This window comes from Sinocyclocheilus grahami, unplaced genomic scaffold (assembly GCF_001515645.1).
Source record: "Sinocyclocheilus grahami isolate Dianchi unplaced genomic scaffold, SAMN03320097.WGS_v1.1 scaffold149.1, whole genome shotgun sequence".
Classification (NCBI taxonomy): domain Eukaryota; kingdom Metazoa; phylum Chordata; class Actinopteri; order Cypriniformes; family Cyprinidae; genus Sinocyclocheilus; species Sinocyclocheilus grahami.
This window is the reverse complement of record NW_015505328.1, coordinates 217,235-232,102: the sequence shown is the minus strand read 5'-3', so window position 1 is coordinate 232,102 and position 14,868 is coordinate 217,235. Positions and strand designations below refer to the sequence as shown.

Here is a 14,868-nt window from a genome sequence, read left to right as displayed (position 1 = left end):
ACCATAACTTCCACTTGAGAGGAGGTAGACAAAGGCGGTGCATTAATCAAAATCTTGACAGTAACACGGGCCTCAGCTTTCCCTTCCATCCATCACAACTATCGATTTTACATTGCAAAAAAAAATAAACAAATGTCAAATGAGGACAAATGGACATTCTAGGCAACAATTAGGGCCAGGGGTTAGAATAAGCAAGTGTGTTAGACACAATATAGACATAACAGCATCTATCTGTTTGGCCTGACCTGAAAAGCAACAAGGGTTTATTTATTTTTTCAATTGCATCTGTTGACACTGGTGGCACCAAAATTACACGGCCCAGCTTTAAACTTTAAAGTTCCTCCAATATGTTTGCTTTAAACAGTAACCTCACAGATCTATTCAAGGAGAAATATGTTAAAGCCAATGCAGAACCACTGAGAATGAGCCAGCAATTTTCCATCTTGCTTTCTTTAATCTATTCCTCAAGATGAATCTTTCCGCTGGTAAAGTCTTCTGCAGCATCCGATATTTCTCTTATAGTGCTATTAATCATATGAGGGTGACGTTTATGAGTTGAGTCAAGCCTGTTCAATGGGTTGCAATAAGAATTACATTATCTGATCACACATTACACTTTTTCTCATTCAGAGACCACAGGGCATCTTCCCTGACACATACTTACTGTTAACGTGAAGTTAATCACTTAACTTGAGTGTTAACGCATATTATGCAAGACAAGGTGCAGCTTTTGTATGGTTGAGATTATGCTGTGATAAATCAGTATTACAGCTCCATTTTAGCAGGCGTGAGGTTTGAGATGTTAAGAACCTTGGGATTTGCTAGTAAAGCACTCACACAGATGGTTTGTTTTATAGACCAGATTTGAATAGATAAAGTAAATTAAGATTAATTTACTATTTGTACCATGGTAATCACATTATAAGTAGTGACTTTGTGTGTGTGGAAGGTATTCATTTGCCAGCGGTCCAGATGTTGTGAAACATGAAAATATCAGTATCTTTATATAACCTCGGGCAGTGGTCTAAAGAATGGGAAGCTGCCCACAAAGGCCACATTTCAATTAAAGTCATAACGCAAACGTAGAGCTGTATAATGCATTCAGTGGTGATCATGTGCTTCGAACAAATATCCATGGCTAAAGTCCTCAGATGTATTCAGTTTAGTTTAATTGATTTGTATAGAGCTTTTCACAATACAATTTGTGTCATAGGTGCTTTACAAAGATTGCTGCCTTACAAACTCTGTGGTAAGCAAGCAAAAGGCAACAGTGCCAGAAACTCACTTAAGAACTCTTAAGTATATGAAGAGGAAACCTTGGAAGGAGCTAAGGGTTCAAGGTTATCATGACCCCATCAGTCCCTGCTGATAGATATTGTAACTGCACCATTTAGAAGCACAAAGCATCGTTCTTCATTGACAGCGATTCAAAATTAGCAATGTACTCTGTTGGAAATATATTTATTTGTATATGTATATGTATATATATATATATATATATATATATATATAGTTTTGTTTTTTTACTTATGACATGGAATTTTTTCCCTTGATATTTTGGATATAAATGTTTTTTTTTGTTTTTTTGCCAGCCAGTCACTAGTGAAGGGCTTGGAACAGAAGTAACCCAGTCATTGATTTCGATATTTACTAATTTGTTGCTTATAAGTACTATAATTTTCATTATGACTAATAATAAATTAGTACTGTGTGTCATGTAAAATAAGGAGGATGTGGTGTAAATGTGAAAATGTGTGGAGTTGATGGTAGATATTTTATGTAGTACTGGTATTAATAAAATTATTATTAGCAGTATTATTATTACTTTACTAGGGCTGGACAGATGGAGTGTACATTCATTGTTTCCATGATCACATTGACATTTTTTATTTCTTGTTTAAAAAAAAAAAACATGATGCAGAGTAGCTCAATCTAAACACGCTGCTTACCTCATAAAAAATCAAGCTTTAGAATGTGTCAAATTGCTGATTTGCGTGCTGGTACATATTCATCATAGCCAAAGGCACGGATTGATAAATTGTGTTTCTGAGGGGAGTTGCAGCCCAGTCACATCACTGAGTATATGATGACATGCTTTATGAATGTATAATCGCCTTATCAATTATTCATGTGAAACCATCACTCATATCATTCATAATTCATAATGTATTCTAAACTTTAATTGCAGCTGTGAAAAACTGTTCAATATGTTGATCCCCGTTGATCTAGCTGGCAAAACTTTCATGACCATCTCGTTTTCCACCATTTGTTCATTCCTTTTTCACTGTAGAGGAAGGTTTTATCATTAGCATAGATATTAAAACTGTATTTTTAAGGCTTCTTTGTTGCAAGCTATATCTTACAGGGCACGTCTTGTACATTTTTAATTCATTAAGCTTCAGTGCTTCTATTGCAAATGCCAAGGAGAGACATTAACTGAAACCTCGTGATTAAAGCACTGCTGGAGTTTCTCATTTGGAAGTGGACTTCAACATCTTGTTCTGTCTTTCTTGTAAAAAAGTTATGTGCCAATGATACTGTCAGGATTATAGACATGTTTTGTGTGTGTTTTCTCCCTCATGTGCCCATATTTGGTAGTTGCTGTTGTCTCATTATTAGTTAATTCCCCTCACCTGTCATTCCCTCGTTTAGTGTAGTATTTAGAGTGTAGACTGCCCCGTGTTTCCTTGTCGGGTCTTATATGTCTTGGAGTTTTGCTACATGTGTGTGTTCCTGCCTGCCCTGTGTTACCCCTTCTGAGGATTATTAAAGATTGTTGTTTGCGTTTACTCCACGTCTCCTCGTTCCTCACTCCTCACAGTAGGCAATCATGACAGATACGGTGCTAACGGTGATATTAATATATATTTATTCAGTGGATGATTGAATATGCTCTTACATATCCAAACTCAAAATGTGTCATTTATTCTTAATGTTTTATTTGTAATTTGTGTCTGTGTATTTTGCAAAGCTGTGAGAGAGTGTGTATTGAGGCACGGTTTTCTTAAGAGAATCAGAAGACCATTTCTGCTGTAAAAAAAGATAAAAGTAGTTGCATTCTGTCTGGAGAAAGGCCTGTATATGGAAAGAACCTGCGCAAACTTGCACAAACTGTGCAGTTGTAGGATCACGATGCTTATTGTGCAATTGGAGCTAGTGTACTAACGTTCCATGTATGATTTTGTTCATTTAGCAAAGAAATATATTATTGAATTGATAATTGTCATACAGTAGAGTGTTTTTCCAGGTTATATGTCCTGGATTCATTACCTTTTTGCAACATGACAAAATAAAAGCATTTCATATTTGAATCCAGAACACCAATCCATACTGAGGGTGCCAAAAATCTGAGACCACACTGGAAATGTTATTCATAATTAAATATAAATGTAAACTTGGACAATAGAAAGTTTTAAGATTTTGAAAAATAATTTTAAACAAGAACTATTAAGAAATATTTAAGATGCTGCATTTTTTTCTAGCTCATTAATTAAATAAGCAAATACTGTACATCACATTAGCCCCTTTTACACATTAAACCTTGTAAATTACCCAATTAACTTTTGCGGTAAATACACAAATATGCTGTTCACACAAACAATGGCATTCTGTCTTTTTACCAGTAAATTCTGTTCACATATTAGTACCAAAATACTGGTAAATCTTGTGATGTCGTTCATCAGAAGTTTTATTTAAACACTGCACTGTTTTCTTCATCCACATGGATGAGGAGAAGCACATTAATTTCGCTATCTGTCAAGTTTCACTTTTTTTTCCAGTGATAGGTGTAAGAGGATGATCACACAAATCATGTTTTTGCTCTTAAAAACACAATACGCATAATAGTTACTTTAGTATGCAGTATGAACTGCGGAGCCGCAGTGCTGATGAATAGAAAACAAGGCAAGGTCTCAAGTGCAAGACACAGTGTTACGGTCATGCATCTGTCTAGCAAATGTTCATATAGAAATACTATTAAAGCAGCACCACTTACTGTAAACATCTCCGAGAGAGCTTTATGATCGGCCTAAAGCAAACTTCTTATGTCAGTGCATCTGACCTTGTACAAGCTCCTACCATTAATCCTATTCTTTGTTCACACATAGAATCACACCGGTAATTTACTGGTAATGTTACAGCTTCTCTTTCCGGAAAACTGCCAAAACTGATTTACTGGTGTTTTTGAAATGATCCTGTTCACACATTATTTCTAAATGCCAATTTACCAGTAAAGACTATGTGTGAAAGGGGCTAATGACTATGGAAGCTCCTTTGTGCAAAGGTCAGCTTTCTTTGCTCTACAGCAAAAATATTTTCACTAGTTGCTTTAGAGTTTCTGATCCCACTGTATATTTCTGTCACGCTAAACTGCGTAGTACCCTAAATGGGCAGCTCATTATGGAGCAATGCATTTTGATCAAAAATAGTTCTCATGCCAACATCTTGTTACGGAGAACATACAATTGTTCATATGCTGTTGAGACTGAGAACTGCAGGACTTTCAAGGCAACCAGAAGGACTATTCAGCAGAAAACAATCAATGAGTGGTTAGGGAATCATGTGTTGGAGGAGATACTGGTTTTGTTCTGAGCGTTAAACAAACTTTGCAGTCAGTCCATTTTGTATTGATGTCTTTCAGATACTTCACCCAGCAGGGTTTTTAACTTTCTTACAATGTCTTTCCATGTCAGTTGCCTGTCTTTTGTCTTTTCAATACAACAGCCTCTTCCTTGGACTCTTCCTCTCCTCTCTCTACACAGTCCACAGAGAGAAGTGCACAGCTCTTCTCTAATCAGTATAATTGGGTTACAATGACGTTAAAGTGAACTTTAGGCCTATCAAGCTTATGGAAAATGTCAATATTGTTCCCTTTAATATTCTGTCATCTGACAACAGGCTTGGGTAGCTGTGACTTCACTTTTGTGTCGGGCTCCCTGAGGGGCTTAGAATGGCAAAATCTCATCTCGTGCTGCATTAAGCAGTTTGCTTTTAATTTAGGAGTAAAAGGATAACAAAAGGATTTCCACTGATTATCATTGGGTAAAAATGTCTCTGCCAGCTTAATCCATCCTAGTGCTCCGTAAGGACAATACAAGGAATTGTGAGGAAAGCATGGATGGCAAGATCTGTCTGTCATGTTTGTTCTGTTCCATCCATCCATCCATCCTTGTCTGTCTTGTCTATGATTCTACATATCTGTCCCAGTGTTGCCAAGTCTATTTTATGCTGCTGTCATAGGCTTTTTTTTTTTAGTCTGGGGGTTTTGTGCGATTTTAACATGATTTTGGTGATTTTGATGCAGTTTTGACAGCATGTTTCCCCCAGAACGTGATTGGGCTAGTTTTTGTCATGACTACTTTTGAGTAGCAGTTGTGCTGGTTTTGTTACACAGACCTGGCAACCCTGATCTGTCCATCCATTTGCATGAGTAAATAAAAACATTAGGTGTTTTCCAATGAGGTTTAGTTCCATTCCTGTTTCTGCTGTTTGTTTACCTTGCAACGTAATGAGTCCACCATAGAAAAATGTAAAAAACATGAGTATTTATTTGGTGTGTGTGTTTGTGTGATTATGTAAGCTCTTTCAACTTGCTCTACAGACACACACACAGAGGCAACACCTCACAACCGGTGTGTGAACAGGTGTGATGTGTTTGGAATTTAAATTGTGTTTCAGAATTCAGTTTACCTGATTATCTGTCAGGGAGGTTCGAGCTTCTGACCCACACAAACACTGCATTGCAGATTCATCAGTTTTGGTTTACCTTCAGTTTTGTTTCCTGTGGTTCAGAAGGTCATATTCCATCATAAAGCAATTTCAGCAATGTTTCGCCTGCATTGCTACTGCATTTCAAATTGATTTGTTTTTCCCAAACACCCCAATTTCAAATGTGCTTGTTTCCCGTGTTTACAAGAGGCCTGGTAAATATCGAAGTCCCCTGATGGAACGTCTAGTCATACCATCAAGACTTGCCACCTGTTTTTTTTTTTTTTTTACTGTTTACTCCAAGGATTAAGATAGATTAACACAGAGCAACCCTGCCTTAAGGGAAAAAAGTGAAAAGTGAAACGTGGCTTCGGTGAACCCTGTACCAATGGATCATTTGCTGTGAAAACCATTTCTTACGCTGGCCGTCTGAGTTGTCTGGCAACTGCACAGCCAAATTACAAGGGAATTAAGCAATGTGCACCCCATGATGCTTCGATAATGATAAATGCATAGATGAGTTAGAATACCGACTTGCACTTGAGGCGGTCCGCTCACCTCTATCTTATGAAAGAAATGGTAGCAAAATTGCCTCTCAGTAGGCACTGAGCTGTATCAGTGGGTTCATTATGTTATTGTGCCAGATGACATGCTGGATGGAAATACAGGTTATGATATACAGTACAAGAGCTTTCACGTTGCCTTTCATCATATCACCCTTATATTGCAAAGCTCCTGTTGAGGAGGTTTGTGTGAGATGTTGTGTAACTCATAATGGTTAGAAGCATGTTCTGTTCAAGAGGTTTACAACTGATATTTGTGGGTTTGACAAACAGAGGGTTTTTAAGGCTTGTGGCTCCAGATATAAGAGTAATACAAATGCAGGGAATTCATGTGAATACAGCTTTTCATAATTCATAATTAATTCCCTTTGTAAAGCCTCACTAACCTGCATCTTAGCACTTGTAAAAAAATCGCTGATGCAAACATAACTTTCAGAACTTTTTTTTTTCTTCCTGAAAATATCTATTTTTTTCTATGACTAAGACTATGAATAATGAATAAATATTGTAACCAGATATTTCTCCTCTTTGTTTCCTACCTTGCTGATTATATCCTGTTTTATATTTCTATAGCAATAGCATCTCCAGGGTTGTGTAATACCAATAAAATGTTATATTAAATTTACTGCAATAAGATAATAAAATAATTTAAAAAAAATTTTGGAAGTACTTGATATTTTCTATAAGCTTGCTCACTTAAAACTTCATCACATTGCTGCCTGAATATAGCAACATTTTGCTACAATTAAATTATTTGTATTTTCCTTCCATTTGAAAGTATGAAATATTGTATACTCTTTTTTTTCATATTCAGTCAAATGATATGCATGAATACATGGCACGGGTTAGAAACCATTTGCACCAGTAAAGTTTTGCAGTCTTGTTGTCTGTTTACAATTTATTTGCAGTAATAAGATGATATGTTCTATGATCAGATCCATCTCAAAAGTTAGTTAGCCAAATTAGTCAGTTAGTGTGGCTTTCAGGTTGCTCTTTTACCCTTGCGCTCTGCCATTTTTGCACATTTGAACAACAGCAGTTTCTCATTATTTGAGCTCATGGCAGTCTTTGCTCCTGCGTCCATGGGCTGAAATGTCCACTTCTGTCTGAGTGAGCCTTCTGGACAATCTGGACAATCTTTGTCTGTTTCCAAGCAAACCAAACAAGAGGCCGGCATGACTACACAGAATGACAATAAATGCGAGCCAAATAGCAACATCTGATAGAGGCGGACATTTGTGTCTGGTGACTGTTGTCTGAACTCTCGTCCACCGATTGAGCAGAGCCTTAACATTAGAAGAAACAGATTGAAACTGCTTCAGTGGCTTACATGAGCACACCGAATCCTTTCTGTATACCCCACAAGTGATGTTGTCACCAAAGGAAGTAAAGCCTGTCTCTTTTCTAGAAGTAGATCTTATCAGATTGGCCTTTCATGGTGCCAGGCGACTGGCTTAAAGAAATCAGGCACAAAGATTCAACAGGCAAGAATCCTTTTCCACTGGATTAGCAACAAGACACTTGTTTGCAGCGCCCATTTAGTATGCATGCATTTAAACACTGCGTATAAACCATTTGCTTGATTGATGCGTGTTTTGTTTATAGTCTGCAAGAGAATAGGGATTAGTGTTAGGCTCCACAATGCACTTCATTCATCGTTTAATTGTTTTAAATGAGACCATTTTTCTAAATAACCACATTTATCTTTTTTTGAGAGGATGTTACATTCACTCTCTCCAGCTTATGAGAGAGTGGCTTATTATGGTATCCTGTGAAAGAGAGCAATACTTGTAGAAGCTAGTGTTTGTTGTCTACTATCTTTACACACACACACAATATATTTTAATATATAAAATTAATTAAGAAGCCATTGCTCAGTATCAGACTTCAGTGTCACATGATCTTTCAGAGAAAGATCTGATTTGGTGTTTAAGAATCCCTTTTAGTATCACAGCAGAAAAAATGTAATGCTGCAGTGTGGAAATTAATCGATTAATAGAAATGTCGAAATAACAGCATTTATTACAAATAGAAATCTTTTGTAACATTATAAATGTCTTCACTTTCACTTTTGATCCATTTAAAACATCCTTGTTGAATCAAAGTATCAAAAATCATAGTGATGCCCAGATTTTTTATTTTTTTATGGTAATGTATAAATAAACCACTGTATACTACTATTTTGCTATGCTACAATTTATTTACTTATTTATTTACTTGTGTTTTACAATTAATTTACTTGTTTCATTAATTATTTTTGTTTATTATTTTATTTATTTTATGACATCACATGGCTTAGTGGTACATGGGGTTGTGATTATCACATGGACAATAAAAGAAATTACATACAGTTTCTGGAGTAACACTTTTAAATAATACTATAATTGAAAACTGCATATCTGTGTGCATCATGACAAATTTTGAAGGCGGTGCACATTTTATTTTGTGATTTGATTAAGCTGACGTGTCCTGAATGACAATATCATCGCTCCATTACCAGCAGAATTGGAGTGCTCGTCTGATGTGTGCAGGAGTGGCTCGCAGGGGACACTGCTGCCCTAGGCAACTGCCAATATCGCCTGTGCCAGAATCTGCCACTGAGTATCCTTCTTTCCTTCCTCAGATGAGTGTAATGATAGTTAAGAATGCATAAAACCTGTCCTGTGTTTCTGCAAGTTCCCTAATGACCAAAGGTCTGTGCCAGGGGCGATTTTAGGATTTTACTCTTAAGGGGGCTCAGTTCCGGACCTGTGCATGAGCTTGTGTGGTTCAGAGGAATAATTATTGCCTTAAGTTTGAGAGATCACAAGTTAGAATCCCCTTTGACTCTTTTTTTGGTTTAATTAACATTTCATGCATTTGAAATATCATGTATATTAGTAACAGAGGTAATTGGTTGTAGTTTATGTCTGTGACTTTACTGGAGTGTGCGTCTGTGACAGCTTTGCGCGGCTCCAGGTGAAACATTGCCACCGGATTATGACCGGGTCCACCATTGACGAGAAGGAAGGAATTAAAGGGACAGTTCACCCAAAAATGAAAATTCTGTCATTTACAGTACTTATCCTCATGTTGGTCCAAACCTGATTTTCTTCTGTGGAGTACAAAAGAAGATATTTTGATGGATGTTGGTTACCAAACAGTTTAGGTTACCTTTGACTGCCATTGTATGTAAAAAATTCAAGCACACTGACAAAATATCTTCATTCATGTTCCACAGAAGAAAGAAAGTCATACCGGTTTGGAATGACATAAGGGTGAGTAAATGATGGTAAAAATTTTAATTTTGGGGTGAACAATCCTTTTAATTGAACAAACTTTTTTTTTTTGACAATTGGTAAGAAGAGAATGCATGGAATAACCTCAGATAGCTTACTACAGTCACTTTTCAGCAAATGTGAAGACTTTTTAAGGATTCTGTCAGCTGAGTTAATGTTGAACCCTAAATAAGTTCTAGAAATGTCTGTGGCCTGGGCAGGTATCAAACCTCTCAGTGTCTTCCCAGTTCTGAGATTCTGCTTCCCCCAAGCTCATCTCAGACTTTCTGCTCTGTCAGATTAAACATCACTTCATAAACTCTGGCATCTGACTTGATTCTCAAATTCCCAGAAACTCCCATAATTTTTGAACTTACTGCCTTCCTCACTGAAAGTTGCATTCTGAAGTTCCCCATTTTTCCAAACACAAGGGTCAGTTTCAGTTGCATGTCATATTGGATCAGGATGTGTGAATGAAGCAGGAGTCTAAACTCCCATCCGCAAACATTACTTTTGACAGGAGCGCTTGCGATCCCAGCTCAAACCACGTTCCCTGGGCCACTTCAGAATTGCACTTGGGTATTTTTATTGCTCTAAACAAAACAGGCAACAAAGAAAAACTCCTTCTACCACACTTTAATTTCTGGGACAGCCTCACTTATTCAGATTGCGGGTCAGTTGTTGACCTCATGGGGTCAGTCACATTGCTCCTAACTTCTTTTTTTTATTCCCCAGAACTGAATGAAAGTTAGAAGAAGGGCATATGGGAAAAGCAAGAAGTCTCGTCCAGTGTAAATTCACATCGTGTCCTGGGCTGACTCACCGAGGAGGGGGGTGTATGTAGGTAATTTACTAAATGGAGGCAGTAACAGTGGTGATTTATTCAAAATATGACACTGGTAATATCATCATAACATGGAGCGGCATGGAGAGAAACGGCAAGGGGACGTTAAATAAATCAGCCGGGCCGTGTTGCTTTATGTTGGTCTTTCTCCTGCACCAGAATACATGATGGATATTAATACACCTGTGTTTACTGTCTGTTGTGACATTAAATCTACATTTGATGGTTATTGTTCAGAGTCCAACTTATATCCGCTAACAACATGGGATTTTAAATTAAAGCTATGAATGGTGCGACTCAGCTCTGTCGATTTCGGTTTCCAGACGCGCCATCACACAAGCACCGCAGACTCGTGCTGTCCAGACCAATCATTTTGAAAATGCCAGATCTGTATTAACGCACGTTGAGCTTTTACAGCAGCAATATGTCTGTGTGGTGTGTTTGTGTGCAGCAAAATGTTAACTGAATATCTTTATATAATAATAGTAGGTGACGTTTTGATTACTAGCTTTGTGCTTGTGTTACTCCATTTTCCCCAATGTTCCGTGGTTTTATTTCCCATCTCTAGCTGAGTGTGGCTCATCTGTCATCAACAATGAAGGGATTCTGCTGTCACCGAATTACCCCATGAACTACGAGAACAACCACGAGTGCATTTACAGCATACAGGTGCAGGCTGGGAAAGGAATCAACATTTCTGCCAGAACCTTCCATCTGGCCCAGGGTGACATTCTGAAGGTATTTCTACATTTATGCCAAATTTACAGGCAAAGGTGACAGAAGTGCTTCTGAAGTGGCATTTAGGTGTCTTAGGTACTGCTCAGAGGTAGCTTAAATGCATTTGCACAGCAATTACAACTTTATACTTCGATATAAGGGGCTGATTTGGATCTGAGCAGGCGTAATTTAGTCTGGCATTTAGTCTTGGCATTGTGCCTTTACCCTGAATTTTGAGCTGGCACAGAGCAGCCTTAACTTGGCTATGTAAAGACGCATCTAGTTACAGGGCTGCAAAAAAGAGAAATGTCATGCAACCTTTTTAGAGAAACAAGAAAAAAATAAGAAAATTCTGTCCTCTTTTTCTGTCTTCTTCTCACTCATTTACTTAACATCTTATAACTTCTATAGAATGTAAAAGGCAAAACTGTGAAAAGCTATGAGCCATTATTGTGCAATATAATTAAAGTGAATGTGGACAGGGCTTGTCTAGCTTTAAAAATGATTCAAAATCACCATAAAATGTTGTAAAAGTTGTACGTAGAAATCATGTGCTATAGTGTAAGCCTTCTAAAGTCATATGATAGCTTTGTGTGTGACACAGGCCGAAATTGAAGGTGTAAATCACTGATAATCTTCCACTTCAGTGAACTGTAACGACTGGATCATTGAGTCAATGGATTGAACTCTGGATCATTATGAGTTGTGAACTAATCATTTACATTACATTTAAATGTATGCATTTGGCAGACTCCTTCATCTGAAGCAAATTACAGTGAACGCAGTATAAGACTAGATGTCAAGAATTTCAGTTAAAAAAACAACAACTTTTATTTCAGTCTGTTCTACGCACAAAGATGGCTTCAGTAACTGTTGTGTACAAGCCATATGGACCTCTTTTATGAGGCCTTTTTGTCATTTTTGGCTAAAATTGTCTAAAATAATTTCATGCTCGACAGAAGAAATTAAGAGAAATTAATTGTGTTACAAGTGAAAAGGGATTTAAAAAGTAAAAATCGCGCCAGTTTAAATGATCATGTTCATGAACGTCACATTCATTTTTATTTTTCCTTTCATCTTAAGACATACAGTGTGTGACTGAAAGGGTCCTGCAGATGTTTCTGTACAAATGTTTTCAGAACAAACATCAGGCAGCATTTTCTTTTTATCTTGCTGTTATTTGTGATCTACATTTGATCTTACTGCCTTTCAGATCTATGATGGTAAAGACAATGCGGCTCACATGCTGGGGGCCTTCACCGGTTCATCTATGCTGGGTCTGACCCTCATCAGCACCTCCAATCGCCTTTGGCTGGAGTTCTACAGTGATGCGGAGGCCACTGGGGAAGGCTTCAAACTGGTCTATTCCAGTAAGTTATTACATTGGCCCTATACACTGCACACACCTCTGCACACGAGAGCTTGACCTTAGTAATAAAGAAACACTATTCACACCAAATAAAGTGCCCATCTTAATAAAGAGCACCTTTCTCGTAAGAGTCACTCACATTGCAGACGATTGACAGGAAGAAGGCAATAGATGGAATGTTATTGCTCTATTTTGACCAACGGAGTGTTTCCTACAGGCAAGTGATAGTGGATGATGGCTTCTATATAGAAATGCACCGATTGCCATTTTCTTGGCCGATTCCGATTTCCGATTTTTTTTGTAAGTGTGACCTGCTGATACCGATTTTCATGGATTCCGATTTTCTTTCTAAAACCTATAATTGACAGCACATACAAACAAAAATCTATGCTATTTTTAATGCAAAAAAAAATATTTTTACATAATAAGAAAAAACATTCCACCACTCCGGACAAAGTTACAGATGTTGTCTCACTTAAACAACTCTCAAAATAAATTGCTCTGCGACTAGAAAAGAGGTAGAAATAACAATTAACTGAAAAGGAGTTGCTGTACATAACAAAGCAGATGTCATTTCCCACTATGTTTCTTAAACTTTTTAAATGTGTCATCTTTCACATCAAATTCTTACAATGTTTCAATTAATTGAGTTAGAATAATAAGAAACTGTAGAGCTGTTTCCATTCAAATGAAATCAGTATCAATAAACCATCTTTCCACTGCAGGAAATACAGAAGCTGCATCTGAAGTGGCATTAGATGCATTTACACAGAATGTTTGATGAAGCTTAGGTGCCATAAATGCATTTACACTGCAAAAATTTCTAATGCATAAAGAATTTTATAAAATTAATGTTTAAAATATTTTTTTTAAAATACAAATAATAAATTTTGGGAAAAATGCAACGATAGCTTTAAATATGAAACCAAACCAGTAGGTGGCAGCAAATTACTTTTTGAATGAGTGAGTCATTTAGTCCTTTATTCAACAGATTATTTCAAACGACTGATTCATTCAGACTGCTGTCTTTATGAATGGGTTACTGAATCATTGACTCACTTGATTCGTTCAAAAACATGGATTCATTCAGTAACTAAACACCGCTGTGTTGCTCAAAACAGTTCTGCTGTGGCTTTGATTGGAACTAGTTTCATTAGCGAAAATTAGCAAAAACATTCAATATTGTGTCTAAAATGTAAGTCACTTAACTTCTTGTTTATTGAACTACTATTGTGTAAAATCACACTGCAATCGTGTTGAAACATTTTGGTCGTGCAATGTAGCGTACCTAAATCATATTATAAATTTCTACTTTTTTACTACCGCGGTATGCAACCATAACTTTCTGTGAGTGCTGTTGCACTCTTTTGTTTTTATTTCTGCACGAGTCTCTCTCACACACTCAATCAGATTGCGCAAGACTCATCAGGCAAGACATAAGTACATTATCAGTCGCTGTAATGCAGAGTTCACACTGCACGATTTTCAAACTCGTCAGATCGACGTTGTAGCGTCTGGACCAATCAAACACACAATATATATTTTGGTTTTTAGATTTCACAAATACTTTGTAACACCCCAGGACGCCGAACAGGACCCTGGTTTCATGGTAACCCGATACATTTACAACCTTGTGGAATGCGAGCCGACTCTCAGCTGCATTCTCCAGAAACAAGGGGCACAAATGCACAGTAGAAATTTTCTACTAATTAATTCATAGGAAAACCTTTCTTTGAATGAACACACATATTCTTCAGGCCATTGTGTATATTATTGCTGTTTTGTATTAATCTGTTGTATTATAGACTATTTTTATTCATGCTTACGATAAACCACTCATTCATATAACCTTACATATAGCTTGTTTAGTATCTATTGTTTTCACACTGCGTGACTATCTGGGGTAGCATTTAGTTGTTGCTGTGTTCACACTGCACGATGGATCTGCGACAGGAGGTTTCACATTGCATGACTTCACAATAGGAAGAATCGCCGACAGCTCTGTCTGATGCAGGGTTGCCAGGTTTTCGCAACAAAACCCACCCAATTACTACTCAAAACTAGCCTGAAAATAGCCCAATTGCTTTCGAGGGGGTCCCCCAGTAAAAATCGGGGGGTAAAATATAAATTTTTTTGGCAGGGTTCTCCTGGTACAATTCACATTATAGGGCCTAAATATCACGTTATTGGGGTCGCTTCAACCTGCTGACATAAAAAACAACCGGCGGCAATCGCGGATTTGGCAACACTGGTACGCAAACTACGTTTCATTTAACTCCTCCCCAAACTTCCCGCTGCCCTGTATCTTGGTCTCTCATTGGCTGTAGGTCATCGCCGATGTGTTTTTCAGTCAGAACTCATTTCACAGAGCGTGATTGTGAATCGCCAACAGCTCCAGATATTTAGCATGCC

General features: G+C 37.4%; 1 protein-coding gene across 1 annotated transcript in view; it reads left to right on the top strand.

The window, feature by feature from the left end:
- The window catches only part of csmd3b (CUB and Sushi multiple domains 3b), a 441,168-nt gene that overhangs the window by 296,722 nt on the left and 129,578 nt on the right, over window positions 1-14,868 (top strand). The window contains exons 22-23 of the mRNA XM_016281251.1: window positions 10,939-11,108; window positions 12,301-12,457. Of these exons, the coding sequence (XP_016136737.1) occupies window positions 10,939-11,108; window positions 12,301-12,457 (327 nt within the window). The remainder of the gene's footprint in view (window positions 1-10,938; window positions 11,109-12,300; window positions 12,458-14,868) is intronic.